The sequence below is a fragment of the Pseudopodoces humilis genome, chromosome 3 (genome assembly GCF_049639895.1).
Source record: "Pseudopodoces humilis isolate 2021_Gansu_Grassland_sample_001 chromosome 3, ASM4963989v1, whole genome shotgun sequence".
NCBI classification, from domain to species: Eukaryota; Metazoa; Chordata; class Aves; order Passeriformes; family Paridae; genus Pseudopodoces; species Pseudopodoces humilis.
The window spans coordinates 98922938-98945569 of record NC_142202.1 but is presented as its reverse complement, the minus strand read 5'-3'; the positions used below and the strand labels follow the sequence as shown (position 1 = coordinate 98945569).

The window sequence follows — 22632 nt, the reverse complement described above, 5'->3', positions numbered from 1 at the left end:
TTATAGCAAACTTCAACAATTTGTGTCTTTCTTTTAGGTAGTATGGAACATGAAAAAAAAGGGCTAGAAAGGAGCTTAAGAGTCAAGGTTGCTTTCATCTTTCAGTCCCAATTTGCAAATGAAACCTTATTTCTTCCAAAATTTTCTCAAAGGCCCTATTTTCTAGACTTCTCATTACCATACTGATCTCCCCTGGTTCCCACCTCATTTTACTGCAATGGCCCAAACTGAACACAGCAGTCCTGCTGAGGCACCCCTAATATTGCGTCAATTGAGAGAATTAATTCCTATGGTTTGCAGGCTATGGTAAAACTATACTCTACTTTTCCACAACATCACTAGGTCATCTGTCTTACTTACTATGTCCTTACAGATCCTTCTTCTAAGGACTTTTGCTTACTCATACTCTGTTGTTCTCCCCATGCTTCATTCCTGTAGTTGATCTTAATTACTAAAGGTTGGTTATTGAATGACACCCTTCGTTTCCCTTGACTACTACTTCAGTTTCTCAAGAATGCTTTGGATATGATCCTGTTTTCCAGTGCATTTGTGCCTCCTAACTTATTTTTCTATAAATTTTAGAGTTATTTCTTTCTTTTCCAGGTCTCTCTACTTCTGCCACGAATGAAAAGATTCAACGGAACAGAACTTATGTAAAGTATGTGAACAATAAATGTCACAATCAGACATTGAATCCCATTATCTCCCATTTGTAACTAGATGAGAGTAAGAAATTTAATCTTTTTTGTGTTTTTTTATCTCCATCATAGCTAGGCATTCTGGAGATATTCTGCAAGTCATATATCCTTAAATCACTAGGCTGTCTTGCTTTTAGTGTAGGAATCCTTGTCATCTATGTCCTTAGCATCTGCCTTCTGTTCATTCCCACACTCTAGAACACATCATTGGCAAAAGCATGCATGCTTTATTGGTGATTGCATGTTATAGATATATTAAGTTACTAAAAATGACAAAGTATATTAAAGATTAAATGGTATCAGTTACCCAGGAATAGGCTTTCTCTGAGATATTCTGCTAGGAGGTTGTGGAGGCAGTGGTGGTGGGGCTGGCTTGGTTTGTGGAGGAGCTGGCTGCTGTTTTGATTGCTGGTTCAAAGCTTCTATAATGCTGGCTGTCTTTGCCACTGGAGGTGGTGGTGCTGGAGAAAGTACATCTATATAGGAAAGTTAAAGAGAAACACGGAATTAAATTTCTATTTGCCATTTCATTTCTTGGGTTCTCATTACACGTTCCCCTGTTACAGGATTGATCCTCTTCTAACAAAAATGCTTTGCTATATGTAATGGAAGGAGGACTTCTTTGGAAAGCAGTTTACCTTTTGTTTCGCCTAGTTGAAATTGGAAAGCTCACAATCACTTAAATTCATTCAAGCATTAAAATGCAAACAAAGAAAATTCTTACCAAAGTCAGTCATATTCTTGAAAACAGTAGATCAGAATACATCTTTTAAAGTGCAAATATTATTTGCTCAGTCAAGGCCTTTAGTCTGTGTTTTATGAAAAAGCAACCAAGTAATTAATGTCTGGCAAATTTTATTTAGAGGAACATCTTTGCTAAAAATATTGTTGTGATTCACAACTAACAGCAGACTAGGTTTAGCAATTAATTAAAATTACTATTGAATTCTTAAAACCACCACAACAGCAGCTCACAATGAATTAAAACATCCCTTCACATTCCAGTGGTCAGCAAGAATTAAGCACAATGTGGAGACACAGGCTTGCATGTAACAGTCACCTTTACAACTAGTGAGAAATGCAGCACTAAAGCTATATATATATATATATATAAAATGATGAGCCCTTTAGCTCTAGTAATAGATGGTGCTTCCTGCTGACCCTGCACTACCCCATACAGTCCTCACTGGAGCATCAGAGAAGACAGTTTGTTACTGGATGGGAACAATAGGCCAAAGCTACAGTCACCAAAAGAGGAAGTATGAGTTGTGAAAATGGAAAAATAAGCCAACTGTGATTAGATACAGTAGAAGGAAAACAGGGGAAAGTGGAAACATACTTGTAGATGTTACACGCAATGGCGGCACAGGGGGATGAATAGCTGGTGGATCTGATGAAGACCTCTGCCTGCTTATACTTTCCACTCCTAAAGAATTTGTCTTCCACATTGCATTAGATGAAGAAATTGTCTGAATACCACTGCCAAGAACTGAAGGCTGAACTAAAAAGAGAGGAAAATACTGCATTATTATTATTGCTTACTCTAAGCACAAAGTGTTAATATTCACACCCGTGCTTTCAGAAATGATGTGGCTAGACCACTGTATTCAGCAACACTACATTCAACAACTACAGTCACTGCATCCTGATGGAATGCCAGAGCAGAAATCAGTCTGGTGTTAAAAATTACACAGCAAGACTTCACCAAGAAACTTCTAACACTTTACCTAAACAAAATTTGTCTCCAGTCATTACTTTAAAATATGTCAATACTTGAAAAAGCAGATTTCTCAGTAAGAAGACAGAAGGCAAGTCTTGCTACCTTCTTTAATCCCTGGCTGATAACTGTAATTTTCTCAGGTACTGCAAGTAAATTACTTCACTCTTCCATGAGCATAAGCATACATTGCTGACTCAAGGTGAAACATCAGTTTTGACTTAGAAACAAAACAAAACTGTAAACCTAGATTTTACTCAAGCAAGAAGCTATGATAACTAGTTGTGAAACAGACACAAAGTACTTCATCAGTCTCTTAAATTACTTCATTCTGAAGAGCTGCCTCCTCATTTCATAGAAATACTCTACAGGTTTTCTTTATAAAGCCTGTATTTTGCACATATTATGCCATTTCTCCCTACTTAGCACAAGAGTATTATATTAAGAAAAGATGAAATAGAGTAAGGTATGAACAAATAAATATTAGGTTGCAGGGAAAAGCATAAAAGGCTCAGAAGACTTGGAAAACAGCCTAAAGCTATGAGGATAAAGGAGTAATAATATACCATAAGCATAACATTAACAACATCAGCAATTGACAAGGTCAATGATACTATTATAGCTTTTAACTAAGTATATAAATTAATAGACAGATACTTTGCTAGAGTAAAGAATATGAGCTAATATTCTAAGGCAGGCAGCACGTCTTCATGGCATGAGCTGTATTACAGTGATGCCAAGAAGTTTGGGGTTGGGAATGAAATTAAAATGACACTTTTTGAAATGTGCCATTTAATCAAGGGCAAACTGTGGGCATGATTGGCCATGGTTAAAATAATATCAAAAGGCAAAAGAGTCTTTCTAACTATTCAATTGTATTACAATAAATTGATTAGAATCCAACAGTTAAAAAAGCCAGGCAAGCTCCTTGTGTCAGTTTTCCTGTTTGGTGGGGAAAACTTTCCTTTCCATCAAGTAAAACAATGTCTAGATATTAAGCTTAGAGTTCATGTGAAATGTTAAAGTAATTCCTCCTTGGTTAAGTTTTACAGGCGACTGAACTTCTCCCAGTCCCATGCTACCCTTTCCAAGTAACCCTAAACCATGCTTTTCTGTTCTCAGTTTTTCTGCCCCTTTTATATAGCCATTCCATAACTGACTTTTCATATTACACAGAAGATCAGTTTGCCACCTCAGGCACAATCAGTGGTGTGTGGAGTCCTGCATTCTGACCTCCGCACAGTGCTCCCAGAGGCAGAAGCCCCCCAAGTGTGCTTAGAACATTTCCTGATCATATCTCCTCTTATGGAGTCTGAATTACAGCACCATACAAAATCATGTGTTTAATAGTAACTTTTCGTGAATTGAATACAGAAATTTAGCCTCCATGAAAAATAGTGGATTCATAAAGGTATTACAACAATGAAATACACCAAATATGACCCGTACAAAGAGGACCTATACAGATTTCTCTATGTTTCTTTACTATGATGCAAACAGATTACATATGAAGATAAGAATGAAATTCACAGCACCGGCTTTAATGGTGGATTTTGCAAGCACACAACCCTCTGAATCAGGATGAGACATGTACTTTTACACTGTTCTAATGGTCTGGGACAACCAGTAATTGGCAGCTGTATTTTCAGTCAGCTATCAGGTCTCTAAAATCATCCAGCTCTCCCCATCATGACACTTACACTTTTATTTCAACAGCCCTGAAGCATGTATTTATTATGAGAAGAATTTGCAAGATTAAAATCTCATGTTCTGCATATACTCTCCATTCTCTGAGGTCTTAAAGTTTCACAGCACACAAATGCTATGGATATTTTATCTTTAGACCAAATTCTGACAATGACACCTTCAAGAAATAGAAGTATGAAAAGATTGAATATAACAAAAAAAATTGATGAGCTACATTGACTGCAGCCATCCTTTTAATAAATGGTCTAATTCTGGTGAGGTTATCTGGCTATTGTTTTCCCAAACACTCATGTGTACTGTCTTGTAGGTATACCAAAAATCAAATTCAGAACATGTTATGTAGATTCACTTAAAGGACATAAAATGAGTCCATGAATAACTGTTCCAATTCTTACCTGTGCAAAATAATTGTAAGAGGAAACCTAAAAATTAAATTATTTTTTAAAAAAGGTATGATCCTATTCTTCTAATATACAATGATATTTTCCAGTACCTTTGCCAATATTCCTTGGAGGTAGAGGAGGTGCACTACTTGTAACAGGTACTGCCGGCTGAATGGGAGGTGGACTGCCACTGAGTATTGCTCCATATGTTTCATTCTGTAATATGCTTGGCATAAATCCTCTTTGCTTGTCCTTAGCAATGTTCGCTGCATCTCTTGCTAAGGATGCTACATTAGGCTGAAGCTGGTTTGATCCAAGCTGGTAGAAGCTGACAGGCCTGTCCTCTCTCCGATTGGGACTGGGTTGCTTTAACACAATAAAAAAAGCAATCATTGATACCACATTAGTTGTACTCTTTTTATTTATTAGCTGATAGAAAGCTGTTAGTTTCTAGAAAGAAAAAATGGCTTCTAAAATGCATTTTTGTTGCTTTTAATACATAATCTAAAATACACATTTTTGCCTTCTTCAAGACAAAGTAACTATGCACCCTAAAAACAACAACAAAAAATTCAAGGTGAATTGCACTTCAGAACTATTAATATATTCTCATTTCTTCTGTGGCACATTGCTGCAGGATAATATTCTATCCCTATATACAAAAGACTATACTTCTATAGATAACAAATACAGATTTTCAGACTGGATCAAGTAAAGTTTTCCTGCATCAAAATACCCAGCTGTAGTTTCAAAACTAAATAAACAACTGAAGGTCCTAAGTCTCATCTGAAGTTCAGCAGAGCTAATTCCCAAATGGATGATCATGACCTCAACACCCAGACAAGATTTCACGTAAGTATTCTACCTGTAGCTCAGCCTACAACAAATAAGTAGCCAAAACTTCTCATTAACACTTTTTAGCACACTAGTACCAATGGATAAATTTGGGAGATTACTTCAATTGGCAGCTGAGATGGAACATTGTTCATCCCACACACATCGTCAAATTGTATCTGATTGGATGTTTTTGAGATTTACAGCAAACACCTGCACTTAGCATTATTCTTCCTGTTTCAACAGCAAGCCCAGTTATTATTGTTATCAAATGATAATTAAAGTAGCTAGAGTTACAAATTCATGTGGCTAATACAGCAGTGGGCTTCAACAATCCACTTCAACAATCAACAATCCAAAAGCCCAGAGAGCATAAATATACCTTCAGAAACAGTGTTAGATAAACATGCCAATATACCTTCAGAAACAGTGTTAGATAAACATGCCATACTGACATATTGTCTTCATGAAATTAAAGTAACCATTTACAGTAATAGCATTTAGGCAGAAAAAAGATTTACATCAACAGTATCACTAACAAGCAATTGATTTTCCTCTGCATGTTCAATGCTTTCTACTGGATTGGTCATGTAGGGCCTTTAGATATGCTATAGCACAGCATCACATCTCCAAGATTTATAAGAATGATGTACATGACAGTCCCTACCCTTGCTTTGGCTTAGCAGCATCACTCCTCACTGGCTGACACTCTCCATTCCCTGACCTCTCCACTGTCCTAGTTCTGGGACTTGTTTCAGCCCACACCTTCTTCTGCTTTCTAAACCAGCAGAAAATTTTTCTTTGTGTTTATGATTCAGCTTTTCACTGGCTCACCAAACTGAAGCATTTCAACACAGGGACAAATGTATGCCAGAGTAGAGGTAAAAGCTGAGGCAGGACCAGGAAGCCACGGTGTACAACAACAGCAGAAACCAGTTAAATTATCTTAACCTTCTTTTGGGTTAGACTCTCTTTTATGTGAAATATTCTGGACTAAAAGAATTTAAATTTCAGACATGACCTTTTCTGACATAGATTACAAAATCTCTTCAATTGTCTTACCAGCCAGACACACCCACAATAGCATGACATTTAAAAACAAAATGATCCTAAGCAACAGCAGTAGTCACCTATGCAAACAATGGAGTCACAGACACTGAAACTCTGTGATTAGTAGTCTTTAATCTCCTTTCAAAAGTCCCTGCAGCACAATTCTATTAACAGCAGGCAGCAAAGTAAGAGCTTCATTATTTTAGCCACACTGCTTGGTAGCAGATACCTTCCTATATGAGATGGAGCTCAGGGACTAGTCAAAAAAAAAAAACCGCTCAGCTGCAGAAGGCAACTGGCAACAATGAAGAAAGTGAAGGACAAGAATAGATCAAAAAACAAATTTGGATCATGCCAGAAAGGGATTTGTATTTGTAAATTAGCAAAAACTCTAACAGCTGGAAAAAAATGAGACCTCTAAAAGTTTCAATCTGTTTTATTAAAACCATCATCATTACTATTTTTATTATCTGGAGGGTGATAAAATATATAGGAATACATAAATATGGGGATTGAGTATGCTCATGCAGAAGAACTGGATCTAGCAGCTCAAAGATTCCAGATTCGTCCAAACTTACCAAAATTTTAAGGAAAAATCTTAAGAAGAGTCTCAGAAGGTAGAAACTGTGCTTTGAAAGGAATGGCTGGGGACACCTTCTATTGCTAAGTAATTCAAGTCAAGCACCAGAGGTAACATCTATCTTGGACTAGAGAGACAGGACATGGGGAAAAGAGTTCTATGCACACACAGTATTGTAAAAATGGTATTTTGCAACAGAGGAATTACTGATGCCAAATTTAGTCTCCAAAACATTTAAGTCAATTTAATGGTCTGATGACCTAACAATTTTAAAGAGATTCTATGAAAGTAATGGAAACAAACTTGTGACTGTCAGGTTTTAATATATCTGAAAACAAAGGAAAACCCAACACACAAGTTTTGGTTTTATGTCATTAATTTAATGTTAGCAATTCATGCCCTAGTTGAGATGGGGGATTTTGCCAGAGAAATATTAAAATGCTAAAGCTTGTAGAAAGAAAAAGTCAAATTTCATTATCCAGAGGAGAAAGGGGTTTTTGTTAGATGCTTTCAAAAGATGTTTTCTAATATCTGAAGATCAATATAAAGCCTATTATGTATTCCTTGTACTTTATAAGGAAAGTAGAAAAGGTATCAGCAATTATAACACCACACACACACAAAGAACAAACGCCCATTCAATATTTACATTAAATACTTCAAATTATGAAAGTTTCAGGATGTCATCAGTATTTTGGAGACTATAAATAATTTCAAATTATATGTTCCCTAGAAATTCATGTCATTTTTAGGTGTCAAAACACAGTTTTTTACCTGTGTGTTTACGTGCTAAAATACTTTTTTCAAATTGGGCCCTAAACTAGGAAATTAAATTTTGAAAATGCAATGAATTTTCTGTGCTATTGAAATGTTCTGTAATGTGACCATTGTTCAAGCCATCTGGACATGGTCTTGGGCAACTGGCTCCAGGTGATTCTGCAGGGAGGTTAGACTTCCAACCACAACCATTCTGTGATTCTGGACCTAAAAGTACCACAACTCCACTATCCATTTCAGGTATGAAAAGCATGAAAATGAAAAATTATTTTATATGTGAGATTCAGAATTAAGACCCTACCCTGCTTGTTGATGGATGTAGCTTATTTAATGCACAGTTTCAGTTGAAGACAAAACAATGCATAAACTGTTCTAAAAATAGAGTCATTGACTGGAGATGTTCCACAAACATGAGGCGATAGTCTGAGATGCCTTCTTTTGTAAAGGCAATTTTCCTAGTTCATGTTAGATCTGCTTCACAATCAGCAGAACTCAAAATTCCTGATGTATTAAAACCAACTATTGACTTGATTGAAAAGATGATATAACACATGGGTAATTATAATTTGGCACCACAGGGTTGTATTTAAGAAGAAAAAGAAGACAAACTATAATTCCAGAAATAAAAATTTCAGCTACTGCATTTTACTGCAGAAATTCATTTCTCAGTGTCTTCATACCTATAGTAAAAAGCAAAGTTATTGAAATAATTATGAACTTCACACCTACATGTGTACAGAAAAATAATGTTGATACAAACCTGCAGCTTTTCATCCACATCATCATCACTTTCATCCAGATCTTCATGAAGTAACCGCCATTCATATTCTACATGAACGTGAGAATTAAATCTTCCAGACAGTGCTTGAGTAAGCTAAGGGAAAAAAAGACAGCTGTTGACACTTACATTATGTGCAGTACTTATTTTAAAACAATATCATTAGAAGCAAACGAAGTCCACATATAGAAAGAATCTTTCCCCAGCTGGAAAGTTACTGCACTGAAGTAAATTTAAATTAAGCTGTGTTACCAAATACAACACAAATAAAACAACAGTAACACATTTCATTAACCATCATAGATCCATTCTCCATTTTCTGACAAGAAGCACTACATTGTTTTGATTTAGAAACTGAAATTCAAAGAAATTAACTGCAATGGCAGTTTTCCTGAATCAGAGTCACTTATTAAGAAGCCTTGACTCCCCTAATATGATGGGGCATCCACAACTTCTCTGGGCAACAAGGTAATGACCTTCATCTATGGCCTTCACTCATAAAAAATACTTTAGTAATTAGATTTCAAGGAGATGTCAGACACTTAGATTGATAGAATCATTTAGGTTGGAAAAGACCTTCAAGATCATTAAGTCCAACCATGAGCCCAAAACAACCATATCCACCACTAAACCATAGACCAACACCATTTCTAGATACCTTCAGGGAAGGTGACTCAGCCACTCCCTTGGGCAGCCTGTTCCAATGCTTGACAACCCTTTTCACATGAAATTTTTCCTACTATCCAATCAAAACCTGCTCTGCTTCAACCAGAGGCCTGGTCACTTATCCTGTTGCTTGGAGAAGGGACAGACACCCACCTGTTTACAGCCTCCTTGCAGGTAGTTGTACAGAGTGATAAGGTCACCCCTGAGCGTCCTTTTCAACATCCTAAAGAATCTCAGCTCCCTCAGCCACTCCTTCTAAGTCTTCTGCTCCAGACCCTTCACCAGCTCTGCTGGACTTACTCCAGCTCCCCAAAGTCTTTTTTGTAGTGAGGGGCCCAGAACTGGACACAGGACTCGAGGTGTGGCCTCAGCCATGCCAAGTAGAGAGGGACAATCACTGCCTTGCCACTGCTGGCCACACCATTGCTGATACAAGCCAAGATGTCATTGGCCTTCTTGGCCACCCAGCCTGAAGCACTGCAGAGGGTTGCTGTGACCCAGTGTTGGACACAAGACTTGGCTTTATTGAACCTCTTACCATTGGCCTCAGCCCATTGATCCAGCCCATCTACATCCCTCAGCAGAGCCTCCCTACTGTCCAGCAGCTCAACACTCCCACACAACTATGTGCCATCCAAAAACCTATAAGGGAATCTTACTTGTGCATCTGTGACTAATAGCTCAGTAGAGTCACCCCTGGCCTCAAAAATTTTAGCATTTCTGATGCATCTGAAGTAAAATATAATTTTTTTTCTTAAAAGCATATAACTTTATGTAAGCATATAACTATTTCTGAGGACATAACTATTTCTAGTATACCACTATCGCATCTGGAATATATTCACTGAATATTCAGCTGTAAACTGTAAACTGTTAAATTATCAGACATGAAATGCACATACAGAATGACTCGATACTCACCAACTCTTCACAGTGAGTATGTTTTAATCGTTTAGCTATATCAAGTGGCGTCTCTCCTGATTCATTTGCTATATTACAGCAAAAAAAGAAATGTATGATGAGAGGTGTCACTATTAACACGTCCATTACTAAAGACAAACCTGCATACTGAAATACTAGACCAACACACTCGAAAACTCATCTCTTTCTTTCTTAGGCAGGTCCAACTCACATCAACCCTCTGAACATGACAAGCAATAGCAATTCAACATGCCATATACATATGAATGACAACCATGAAATGGCAGTATACAACTTGACAACAAAACAGCAATTAAAAATCTAAATCTGTTTAAACACTAAATGTAATATATGTCAATTTTAAACTTGAAATAAATAGTGAATACTGACTCTTATAATGAAGATTATATTCACAGAATTCTGATAAACAATGGAGGAGAAAATGTACTTATTCCAACTTCACTGTTTCTTATCTGAAGCAATGACAAATAGGAAATCAAAGAACACATTACCCTTTTACCTATTTCAATAGAAGCCTTCCCTCTCAGCAGCAGTTTGAGGCACTCAACGTTGTCTGTTAGACAGCAATAATGCAGGGCTGTGCTACCTTTACAGGTTTGTTTATCTAGATTGCCACTTTTGGAGTACAAGAGAAAAGAAAGGTAATTAAACATAAGTTTCTGGCCCTATATTATTAAGCCACTCTCTTTAGAGGATTTTCAAAGAACAAAATTACATTTGCAAATACAGTTTCAGTACTTTAGTATTTGTATTTATTTAGTATTTAGATTTTTTTACATAAAAGCAGTGTCAATATTTAGCTTTCATACTTACCTGTTCTGCACTAAAAAATCAACTATATGAAGGGATGTTCGATCAACTGATCTAACAGCAAGGTGCAGTGCTGTTTCATCTTGCTCCTAAGAATAAAATGACAAAAGACATTTGTTTCTTCTTCTGAAAAAGTTTTGGTAAGACATAAATCAAATCAATTAAGATGTGTATTTTCAAAATATTCAAACATGCTACCATTGAAACATCTGAAGATTTACTGTGCTCCTTTTGTTCCTTTAAAGTAAATAAATGGGTTGAAAACTTCCAGGTTATTCATTTAATGTTTAATGTTTTAATAAATTTAAAATAAGATAGTACTTGGAAACAATTTTAGATTAAAATATTTAGTATCTTATTTTTTTGCTGTTCAATTACATCATTAAATGGACATGCATTCAGAACTGTGTTTCAGGTACTATTTCAAATAACTTTTAATTAACGAGTGCATATTGCACTTACAACAATCTGTCTAATAAAATTTACAACACTTACATGGCCATTGGCCAGTGGAATTTTTTCTGTGAGATCCACACCGTCAGCATAAACTTGAACTAATCCAAGAATGTCTCTTGATTTCACTGCTTCACAAAGAGCATGCAATTTAGCTGCATTGTCTGCATGCTTCTTCCTTGCATATTTTCTCTCAATATACTTGGCAGTAATGTAATCTTTTCTTGCATTCCTGAAATTGAATATGATTTGCTTCTATAACTTTCAGCTGAAGATACACATTAACATTTCCATAAATACATGCAAGTCATTTGAAATCATTATGATAATTTCTCTTTTTAATTATGCATGTAACCATGTAGTCTCATATTTCAAGTATGAAATGTAGTTACAGAAAATGAATCAAATATCCAATACAAAGACAGACCACAGATTTCTTCATCCAAATTCTGTGAGGATACTGAGATCAAGACTACCCAGCTCTATGTACAGAAGATACATCAAAGCTTCATAATGTGGGTTTATGTTGCCTTGCAGGTTTATGTTTACCTGATGGTACTGCTACATGTGCTGGAAAGGGATGGAAGGCACGGGATATACAAAAAAAAAAACAACCAACCAAAAAACAAAACAAAACAAATTAAAAAAACCCTAAAAAAAACCCCAAAAAAGCCCCACAACAACAAACCAAAAACAGAAAAAAAAATAAATCTGTCTTATATCTCTGCACAGACTACCCAGGCCTTGAATTTGAACTCACAGCAGTGAGTATGTTCTTTAAACTCTTCACCACAACTGTAACAGGAAGAATGTGTTGGAGCTTTTAGTGACATGTCTAAACTGAGATAAAAACTTAGTCCACCTGACTCAGCACAAGTTACCACTTCTGCTGCTGATGCTCAGTAACACATCTACTCCTCTTCCCATCACTGCAAGACAGGAACTTGCTTGCCTCCCAAAGGCATAACTCCTTACCAGCTCTTGGGATGTACACAGCATTGCACAGAAGACATTTAACAAAGTCATCATCATCAAGATACTAAGTAATAGGCAAGAAGTAAAAAATCCCAATAAATAATAATATATTGGATGAATGGATAACTCTTGTTCATAAAGCATTTGATAGTATTCAGGTTCTCATTTCAATAAAATAGCCCCAAATTTGATAAGCAGAAGTATCAAACTAAATGGTCCTTTTAAATAAAATTTTTTAGAAGTGCTCTTAGTATATTAATTCAGCATATGGTAAAATTATTAGTAATTTAAATTATTAATATTAATACTCTGTATTAGTCAAAATTAGTAATAGTCAAAAATTATCTAAACTGCCTTGTTTAAGACTGGTTTTGTCAGAATGCTAAAAATCTACCTAATGTAAAATCAGATTCATCCAGAGCCAATTCTTCTGTGTTTATTTCTATAGTGTTTACTAGCTCTTTTATGGTGAGTAGTATCCAGCCAAGTAGGCAGCTGTCCTTGCTGTATCTCTGCCATCATTGCTCAGTGCTTTCGAGGAATTCAGTTAAATGTTCTGTCTTCATTCCACATGGACTTCTGTCCTAGTGTAGTTTCTAAATGCTGTTCTGTATCTTTCAAGTAAATGTGCACTTTATTACAATTTCTGTTTTGTTTTCAAATAGCACAAAATTAATTGCTTTCGTTTTAATCCCTATCTTTGTATGTCTTTAAGGTTCCCAACCAGTCACAGTTTGTTTCTGTCCCACAAACCATGATTCAAAGAGTTGGTAAGATATTCCTTACTATAAGGCAAGGTACCAGTTAGATAAAACTCAATAAAACAGACATGCAAAGAATCAGAAGAAAGGTTTACTCCTCAGCTATAAGACCATAAATAACATATTACACATCTTCCATAGCCTACCAGTGCAAATCATTAAGACACAGCCCCTTAGCAATATTAAATTAAATGCCTGCCTTTCTCAGAAGTATCAGCTCATTACTTACATATCACTGCTTGGATTAGGTTTGACCATTTCATCTACTGGAAGACAGAATTCCATAATCTCATTAAATCCAGCATTCCCAATATTCTTTGCAAGCTGTTAAAAACCAAAATCCCACAGCTCAATTAATAAACATGTTCAGTTATTAGCCACACACATAACAAGGGGAGAAAAAGGGAAAATGAGAGTTGAGACCTCTCATTTCTGATTCCTTGGTCTGCTGCTATGTCAGCAATAACAAACAGATTAGGGACTTTTTTTGGATGTGAGTTTTCAGCTGGGATTTAGTACATGAACAAATAACTCCAGAATAATCCATCAAGAAACCAGTTCATACAATAAATGCAAACACTTTGTGCTGGATAAGAACACACATTGGATCTGTCACAGAGGAGCTGATAAGTGGTAACTTCATTGTGTAGCAAAACTGAATACATTTTTTCCTTTGGGGATTAAAGCTGTCTTCTAAAATAATGCTAAATAATTAATGGGTTAAGTATTTGTGAAGTCCTCCAATATTTAATCTGAGGCACATTTATATGTCAAACAGCTCTGTTTTTTTAAAAAAGCAACTCAGGACATAAAGATTTGAAAAAACTAAAAATATGAAGCCTCTACTAACTTGAGTTCTAAGATAAGAAAAAATTTACAGGAGAACACTATGTTCCAGGAGGTTCCAATAAACCTTATGTTTCCAGCATAAACAGAACAGATGATTGCGGATACAAGCATCATAGAGCCAGGACATCTTCAAAAATTAAGCTTTCTTAAATTGTCTTTGTTCAGAGACAAGTTCAGGATGGGAACATCTTGCTAAAGTGACAAAAAATATACTTGTCTTAGAAGTATTTTACAGTACTATTTTTAAGTTAATAAAAGCAATTTGATTACCAAAAGTTCAGATGTTCCCAGCACATCTAATGTAAGTGATTGCATTCTGGAATAGTGAACACCAAGTTCTCTATGGATTCCTGAGCATTCAATGCAAGTTAAAATTCCCAAATTTGTTGAAAGCCAGGTAGGATCTGAAACAGAAGGCACCCACAGAATTAAAATTTATTCAGGCAATTATTTAATCTAGAAAATGTAGAAGACAAATTAAATTCTGTAAAACAAGAGTCTTGTACATTATTTATCTTTTCTTTTCTTTTTTTTTTTAATTTTTGTCTTTCCATTTACTCTACCTGGAAAAAAAAAAACAATGGGATCTTTATTAATGCTGAAAAAAGTGAGGAAGAGAAATTTTATTTTTGTGAAAGACATTGCTATCCAAGGGAGCCCCTTAATCACTCCAGTTTGTCATTGTTCAAACAACTTTCAGGTACTGCATTTTCCCACCAGCAGTATAATGGTGTCACACTCTCAACTGGGCATACAGTTGCAGTTTAAACTGAAATAACAATGTTTACAGGGTTGGAGTTCTTTTGTACTTCAAATATAGATTAGACTAAACAAAGCAGAAGTGATTCACAAGTGCACACACAGCACACACTACAAGATTCTCACTCAACTACTTCAAAGATACTAAGGCTCATCCTTCTCTTTTCATAGCTCTCTACTGTCTTTTCTCCTGGTATTTTGCATTTACTACATCAGTCTCTCAGCTTCCAGCTAAATAATTAATTTCGGAAGATTCAGACAGCTTTGCAATAATTTGTTTGATAAAGGTTTGTTAGTTGCCATTTACACTCCCCTTTTTTAAGACAGCAGGCTTGACTCTTCCCATTGCTTTATACAATACCTATTGCTGGCAGTAACTATCGATTTGTAAAGTGCATATAGCATCAGAGCTGATGTTTGCAGCTACAGTTTTACATCAAAAACACCTAAATCCTGCAGTGCCCCTGCAACATAAAAGAACACAGGAAACAGCAGGATTTTAAAAATAATTTGAAGAGCGTTAAAGTAGAAATTCATTGATCACCAAACTAACACTGCAAACCATAGCCAGCAGGAGCATTCTTCTTAAAATGAATACAGCCTTATACATATTCCCTGTCTCACTTAGTCAAACATCAAAAAAATAAAAAAAAAAAGAAAAAAGGTGTTTTAAGAAAATGCTTCAAGTAACTTATGGCTGCCCAGTTTTACCTAAATCTTACATTATTAACACACATTTTATGTAAGTTCGTTTGATTTATATAAGCAAAAGCTAAAATTACCAAAATAGATGGGAGAAAAATAAGCTTCTTAGTAACTTTTCTCCCCTCTGATAATAAGCATATAGTAAATCAATCTTACCAAAGTAATTCCATTAAATTGTTAGCATATTCTACTGTGTATAATTTTTGTGAAATAATAAGTAAAAATGAAAGCATAAAACATTACCTTAAATATTCTCATGAGACAAAGAATTTTTACCAATTAGAAATATGCTTAATTGAGTCACCTTGTGCTCCACAGTCACAACAAACATCATTTCCAGTCATCCTCTGGACTTCTGATATAATTTCTTTTGTCAGTTCCTGGACAATATTATTTTCTCCTGTATTATCATCTCCTTTGAATGCATTATTTAAAGCTTCCTCTTTGCTGTTTTGTAGCACAGATGTCCATCTAAAATGGCAGCAACATTTTGCTATTAAGTGTTATGGCACTTCTGAAGTTCCAAGTAAGTCCCAGTACATCACCAGTGTCAAAAATAAAATTAGCAAAGTAACTCACATTTGACATTCCTGTTCATCCTCTGCTTGAAAGTGGTATGTTCTGTCGTCTGCACAATAAATAATTCACATACTGATTAAAAAAGTTATTGAAAAACTCATCTTGCAGAAATCTCTCAATGAAATCTAATTGATTCCTGAGGTCTCTGTTCTCATCACTGGAGTGTGTTGACAGACTAAAAGTCTATTTAAGAAGTTTGACCTTGCTACCTACAGTTCATCTATGATTACATCCATGTTTACACAGGGTGGCTTGTTGCATTTTAAACAGAAGCTGCTTTCTTCAGTGCTGTGCTTTTATCACACGAGCAGCAGCAGGACAAAGGAAATGTTCCGTGTTATGGATGTAACCTCAGTAATCACAAGTATGAAGTTCTGCTGGGAGGGAGGGGAGTAAAATATAGAGTCCATGTTTGAGTTTATCTGTGTATGTAAGAAAGACTTTAAGTGCTCAAATGAGCTCTTAAAAGCCAGTAATCAAAAACTTCAAAAAAAAATCTGCCAGACACAAACTCCAAACTACAACGAGCATGAACCCCAAGCTGTTTCAATTTTTAAGTTCACAATTTTCATTTCTTTACTTTACTACTTCTCTAATTCTAAACATTTTTATCATAGTGTACTACTAAAGAAAAAGGCATAACACATTTTAAGTCTATGGAGGATAAAATATGATACAGTTTAATGACTGAGCTGGAGTGAGAATAGTTGATGAGAATAACAGGTGAAGCTACTGGCAAAAATATTCTAAGATGAAAATTTCTAAAGTTTGAAAAATATTCAGGCTAAAAGGTATTAAAAGATAGCTTCAAGCATGGAAAATATTAAGACAGTGAAGATATATGAAAGAACAGAAAGGAAAGTGCTACATTAAGAGATCTTATCTTGCCACAATACAGCAATTTGTATTTTGTAAAGAACAAGGAATATTTTTAACTCTACAGTAAAATGAAGTGAAAAAATTTTCTGGAGAAGGCTAAGAGGCCAGTTATGCCTTTTCAAGTGTGTGGTAACATTGCTATAAGCTGATACTGGGCAAAACATGACATGATCATCAACAAAGAAAGTGCAAAATTAAACAGGGAAGCCCAGTTGCTTGAGCAGAAATGTGCTGTGTGCTGTATGCTGCACACAGGCATTTGAGTCTATTCACACAAGCAGCACAGCTTACATTTACAAATGCAGAAGAATTTTATGCTTCAATAAAGGAACAAATGAGGAATGCATTTATATTCTTCTCCCCAGCTAATTTGAGATACACATTTCAGTAAAATATCCTAATGAAAAAACAAAGGAAACATTCTACTAAACAATTTCATATCATCTCATTCTGATCCAAAAAGTACTCAGTTTTGGTGGGTTTAACATGGAGATTCTTTATGTCACCTTTCTATCTTTTATGAGATAATAAAACCAGAAAATGTTTTTAATATTTTCTTCACAGTTGCATAGCAACCACCAGACTTAAATTTTAAAAAGTTTTACAAGTATCATTTGATCTTGTGCAAAAGTTGTAACTTTTCAAGATGATCAGCTAGGACATTTTCATTATGAGAAGTAATGTCATAGCAAAAAAAAAAATAGTTTACTGTAAGACAGCAGAAAATTAAACAGAAAAAAGAAGTGAAGAGAGCTTTTAAAAACAAGTGGTTTTCAAAAAACCAGTCACAGTTAGTTGCATTATGCTAAAATAACTGAAAGGTCAAATTGTCATAGGAAGGGATTTTGTAAAGGGAAGCATTCTACAATGACAAAAATGCTCTAGTGGATTACTGACACATCTATAGAAGTAATGCAAAATTCTGCTATCAGCTGCAAGTAAAAAGACCTGAACAACAAACCTACGTGATATGAGGTCAAAACACTTTTTCTCCTCTGGATTTGTTTTCACTTGGCAGGTTAACAGATTGAGCTTTGCTGGAGGTCGGTTAGCCTATTTGAAGATAAAACATACATACTTTAGTATATCCCTATTGACTGAAGCCTGCAGACTGAAAGCACAGGAAAACATCCCACTGGCCAAAAAGACTTGACAAATGGCTGCTAAACTTTTAAGGACCCCAGGTTTTCATTGATGCTTTCTTCTGCCTCACAGTTCATAAGCTACTTTTATTTGACTATTTTGTTTACTGGTAACTGGATTCACACTAGAATTTTGAAAGGAAGAAGGGTAGAATCTCTTCAATTACCACTAACAAGAAACACTTACCTGGAGGAAGTGGGTACAAAAATGAGACAGGGTCATCCTTATGTTTAATCCCCTACCACTCAGAGATTTTGTTTTAAAAAATTACTTGTTTAATTTTCAATAATTAATTATTTTGACTCCTGCTAATGTCATTAAGGGGTCCCCAGATTAACCAGTTAAGAACAGATGCTGAATTTTTAAACAGTAAAGGGAACCAAGTGAAGGAAAATAAGAAGTTTTCACAGAGAAGTCTTGCAGCAAACATATATAAAAATAAACTGAGCTAGGTGATTACTTAAAAAACTAGTGAAATAATGTATATTTGATAATGATAAATATTTTTTAGTCAAGTTCCTCTCAGCTATTCAGTTTCTTTTTAAATAAAAAGTAACAGAGTTCTACTAAGAGCAAGATTCACGAGGAACCTGCATTTTGAAAGACTCAAAGGCTACAAAGACTTTTCAAACAGCACCTCTGCACTCTTCTTTCCCTTAACCTACCTGAGCTACAGACCTGGGGTAAGACTTAGAAAGACTCGTTTGCAACCTTGATTTGAGGAATGGTTTTCATTTCTTACAATTGATAACTAGTTTCATTCTTCTTTTAGAATAATTAAATCAGAATGTAGATTTAACTAGTCAGCCTTTGCTCTAGACAGTATTGTCTAAAAAACAGTAATTTAAACCATTAGGAAAGGACTATTATAAGGATAGCAATATTCACAAACACATTACCACACTTATTGTTGCATTCTACCAGTATTAATAGACTAAGTTGCTAAAATAAGATTTAAACATCTAAAATAAACTATTACGAAATGAAGCTGTACTATTACATAATGTCATTAACTTGCAATGAATCATAAGAAATGTAGACATTCTCACAATCTCATCTAAATTTATTGATGAAAACATTTAATTTAAAAAAAAAGACCAAGGGACAAGTCAAAATATTACAGATTCCCTTGAAACAATCTGATAAAACAATGTAGCTGGCCAAAAAGAACAGTTTCATCATAGCTGAGGACCAGTTAAAAAAATATCAAAACTATGTGCAAACATAAGCAAGGAAACAATTATGTATTTTTTACCTGTTAGGAAAGAAAAAAAAAGCATGGTGTCCTTGAGAAATAGTAGGCTCATGCTTTGCCCAGCATAAGCAGCAGACAAAACAAAGTCATGCAAGCTTTGAAACAATAAACCTGCAGGTCACTTGCTGGGCAATGTAAAACAAATTATACCCAAGAGAGGCTTTGGAGGCAGCAAGATGACAATTTATTGACAATTGCATTGTATTCTCTGCCTAATAAATAGCTTTTCAAATTCCAGGCTTCCTTTTAGTAGTAAAAGTGCATACAGTTTTAATTATTTAGTTATAAATTATATATAAATGTATAAAAATATTTATAAATTATTAATTATATAGACACTGGGCTACTCATATATATCTTTCTCACATGCTCTATCAGAATGTAAAAATGCAATTCGTGTTTAAGAGAAGATCCCCTTGCCCCAAGACTTTGGATCTGAAGTGCATTTGGGATCTAATTAGTTTTCTTTAATTTATGAAATATGAAGCTGTAAATGAACGTAGTAAAATTCTTCAGAGAGGTCTGAAGGACCTATGCACACAGGACTTGTCCCTCTGGACAGGAGAATGCAGCAGAATAACTCAGTATCACTATCTGAGAACCCAAAGAAATGGCTGCAACAATAACATATCCTGGGCCAATATGCTGATCTTGGAATCCGTACATATTCTTGAGCTTTTATCTGAAGAACTCCTAACCTGATGTCAGCATTAAGAAGAATATTAAAAACCCTGTGCACGTGGCTGATAGCACCTCATTCATGTTTCCATCCTGCAGCCGAAACCCCTGGCCCAAGACTGTTGCTTGTGGACAACACACTTCCACCACATGGCAGGTGCTGCCTGGGGAGAAGCTGAAGCTTAAAGACAAAGGGAAGTAAGGCTGTGTGAGGGAAGGGAGATAAGGCTCCTTAGCCACACTGATTCAGACACTTGGCAGGATTAAGATACACTAGACATGGAAAAGACTAATAACTGTAACTATTACACTACTTGTTTGAAACCTCTGAGATTCACTTTCCTGATCGAGTCTCTGATTAGATAATTAGATTTCAGATTACTGCTGAGTTTTTGGACACCCACGTTAACATGCCAACACCCTGAAAACTGCTGCCACCTTCATGCCATACACAGGCCTGAGCATCAACTGGTGTTCCTTCCTGCAGAAATGGCAAACCTTTATCCAGCAAAACTGACTTATAAACTGTTCTAGCAACAAACAGAAGAGTAGGAATCAAAAAGTTAGGTGTCTGAGACAATACATGAGATATAGAGAGGATTTTACAAAAGGCATGAGCAAATATGTCCACTTAACAGACTGGCTGGCTGATTTCATCATGCATTTTTTCTGGATTTTAGTGATCAACTTCAGAATAAAAAGATGAAATATGATTGTTCTGCCTTCAGATCATCCTTTTAATCATCATGGTGAAGTTTTCAGCAGTAAAGAAAAAATAACAAAAAGAAGATTCAATAAAGAGTCTCTTTTATATTCTTTTCTTTTCAACCAACCAGTGAACCTTCTTTAAACACAAATCCAGCTTTGAGGAGTCCAATATTTCTGAAATATTTTTGCCTTGTGACTTCTTGATCTAGAAAGGACTTGGGAACTCCTAATTACATGTTTCAATTTTCTATCATTGTTTTTTCATCCACGTATGTTAAATGTACAAATGCTGATTTCTTTGAAGCTATTAGTTGTCTAAAAGTATAACTTCTGCACATATGCCAATGCAAGCAGGCACATACAGGGTCAGCTGGGTGACTGACAGAGAACCAAACATTCTCTTAATCCATCAGAGCACTTGGCAGGCAAGTTTAAGCACCTGCAATTGCTTAAAGATATCTGTTCCAGAGGCTAACAAAGCAGTCCCTCATAAAGGGTACATGACCAAAGAAGAGAAATTAATGAAGAATACTTAGCCCTTAAAGGAGAAGTATTTACAAATTTGTACTTGATAAAGAAAGCAAAACTGACAATTGAATTTCTGAGATTTTGACAAACTGCTGGGATGAGAGAACAACATATTATATTTCAGAGGCCAGGAGATATCAGCCCTGAGAAGCTTGGAAACAAATGTCATTCCTTCCAATTTCTCAGAAGACATTCAGAGCAGTCTAGAAAACTTTAACAAACAAAATCACTTCTATCTGTTTCAGTGTCTGTGAAATATACATTATTTTTTTACATAATTTTCATTGATACATAAGGGGGAAGTGAGCAAATAAGTGAAAAATACCTTTTAGGAGTATATTTTAAAACAAGAAGGGACTTTTCTAATGTTGTAATATAAAAACATCGAGACCAAACCCGTAAAGCACACCTATCTAAATTCACATTTGAATATCTGCCTTAGGAACTGATTTCCAGCTACGGCTCCACTGATTTCAGTGGGAACTTACTGCTTCTAAAAATGCCAGACCATCTGGTAGACAGCTTATAAAAAGAGAAAAAAACAGTATTTTGATAGACTCTGTAACCATTCTTGCAAGTGAAAGTTTTCAAATTCTGCTCCACAAGTGGATTTTGTAGCCTCTGCCAGCTCTGAGCTTTCCCAACTACATTCCTACTGGTACCAGTAGGGCATGTCCAACATCAAGCACAATCACAGCACAGGGAGACACCAGCATAGAACACACCAAAAGACTCTTCTCTAACAAAGACACACTCCTACACACCCAAATGAGAAGAGGCATAAACAAGTGGATAATTCCAAAGCCATAGTAATGACTCTGCTTTGCAGGCCTGACTTAACACTCATCCTTAACTCCTGATTATCAATTCTGAAGGCAGCAGCTTGTGGTTAGATGTACAAATGAGAGATTGATTCACTTAAGCTGCCAGGGTCAACTTGTAGTCATAGCAACAGGCATAACAGGATGAAGAACAGAACGGTTCATAATAGGACCAAGAAACAGGACTGTTCATTACACCAAGAACAGGGAAATACTGTCACTGAGTTATTTTTTGCCTCATGAAACTTTCTTAAAAATTTTGAGAAAACAATATAAAAAACATTACAGGAAAGCAAAACCAAGTTGAAGGCAAAGTGCAAAAGTCCAAACCATGAGAACAGAAAGTTTTAAAATTTTAACAAATGCTTAATAGTTATAGTTAATGTATTCCAATATTGGTAGCAGTAATAAAGGAATTTGTAATTTGGAATTTGTAACTCTCTGTTTCCTGTCATTCTGGTAGAAGCTGTTTTTAGACTTGATTTTCCCCAACAGCTACTCCTAAGGAGCTAACAGATTACCATCCAGCATCATATCTAGGAGAGAAAAGCAATTCAGCATACTTTTAGTTTATCTTGCAAATATGAAGAGCTGTTT

At 35.5% G+C, this 22632-nt stretch overlaps 1 protein-coding gene across 6 annotated transcripts in view; it reads right to left on the bottom strand.

The window, feature by feature from the left end:
* The window catches only part of ASAP2 (ArfGAP with SH3 domain, ankyrin repeat and PH domain 2), an 87344-nt gene that overhangs the window by 10332 nt on the left and 54380 nt on the right, over positions 1-22632 (bottom strand). For 4 of the 6 annotated variants that reach the window (XM_088052371.1, XM_014251483.2, XM_088052372.1 and 1 more), the window contains exons 12-24: positions 17868-17955; positions 16024-16072; positions 15749-15915; positions 14251-14384; positions 13361-13455; positions 11438-11627; positions 10946-11031; positions 10632-10747; positions 10112-10179; positions 8507-8620; positions 4616-4871; positions 2038-2199; positions 1006-1174 (exon numbers count right to left, since the gene is read on the bottom strand). In XM_088052371.1, the coding sequence (XP_087908497.1) occupies positions 1006-1174; positions 2038-2199; positions 4616-4871; positions 8507-8620; positions 10112-10179; positions 10632-10747; positions 10946-11031; positions 11438-11627; positions 13361-13455; positions 14251-14384; positions 15749-15915; positions 16024-16072; positions 17868-17955 (1694 nt within the window). The remainder of the gene's footprint in view (positions 1-1005; positions 1175-2037; positions 2200-4615; positions 4872-8506; positions 8621-10111; positions 10180-10631; positions 10748-10945; positions 11032-11437; positions 11628-13360; positions 13456-14250; positions 14385-15748; positions 15916-16023; positions 16073-17867; positions 17956-22632) is intronic. The other 2 variants (XM_088052374.1, XM_014251484.2) reach the window with 1 other exon arrangement.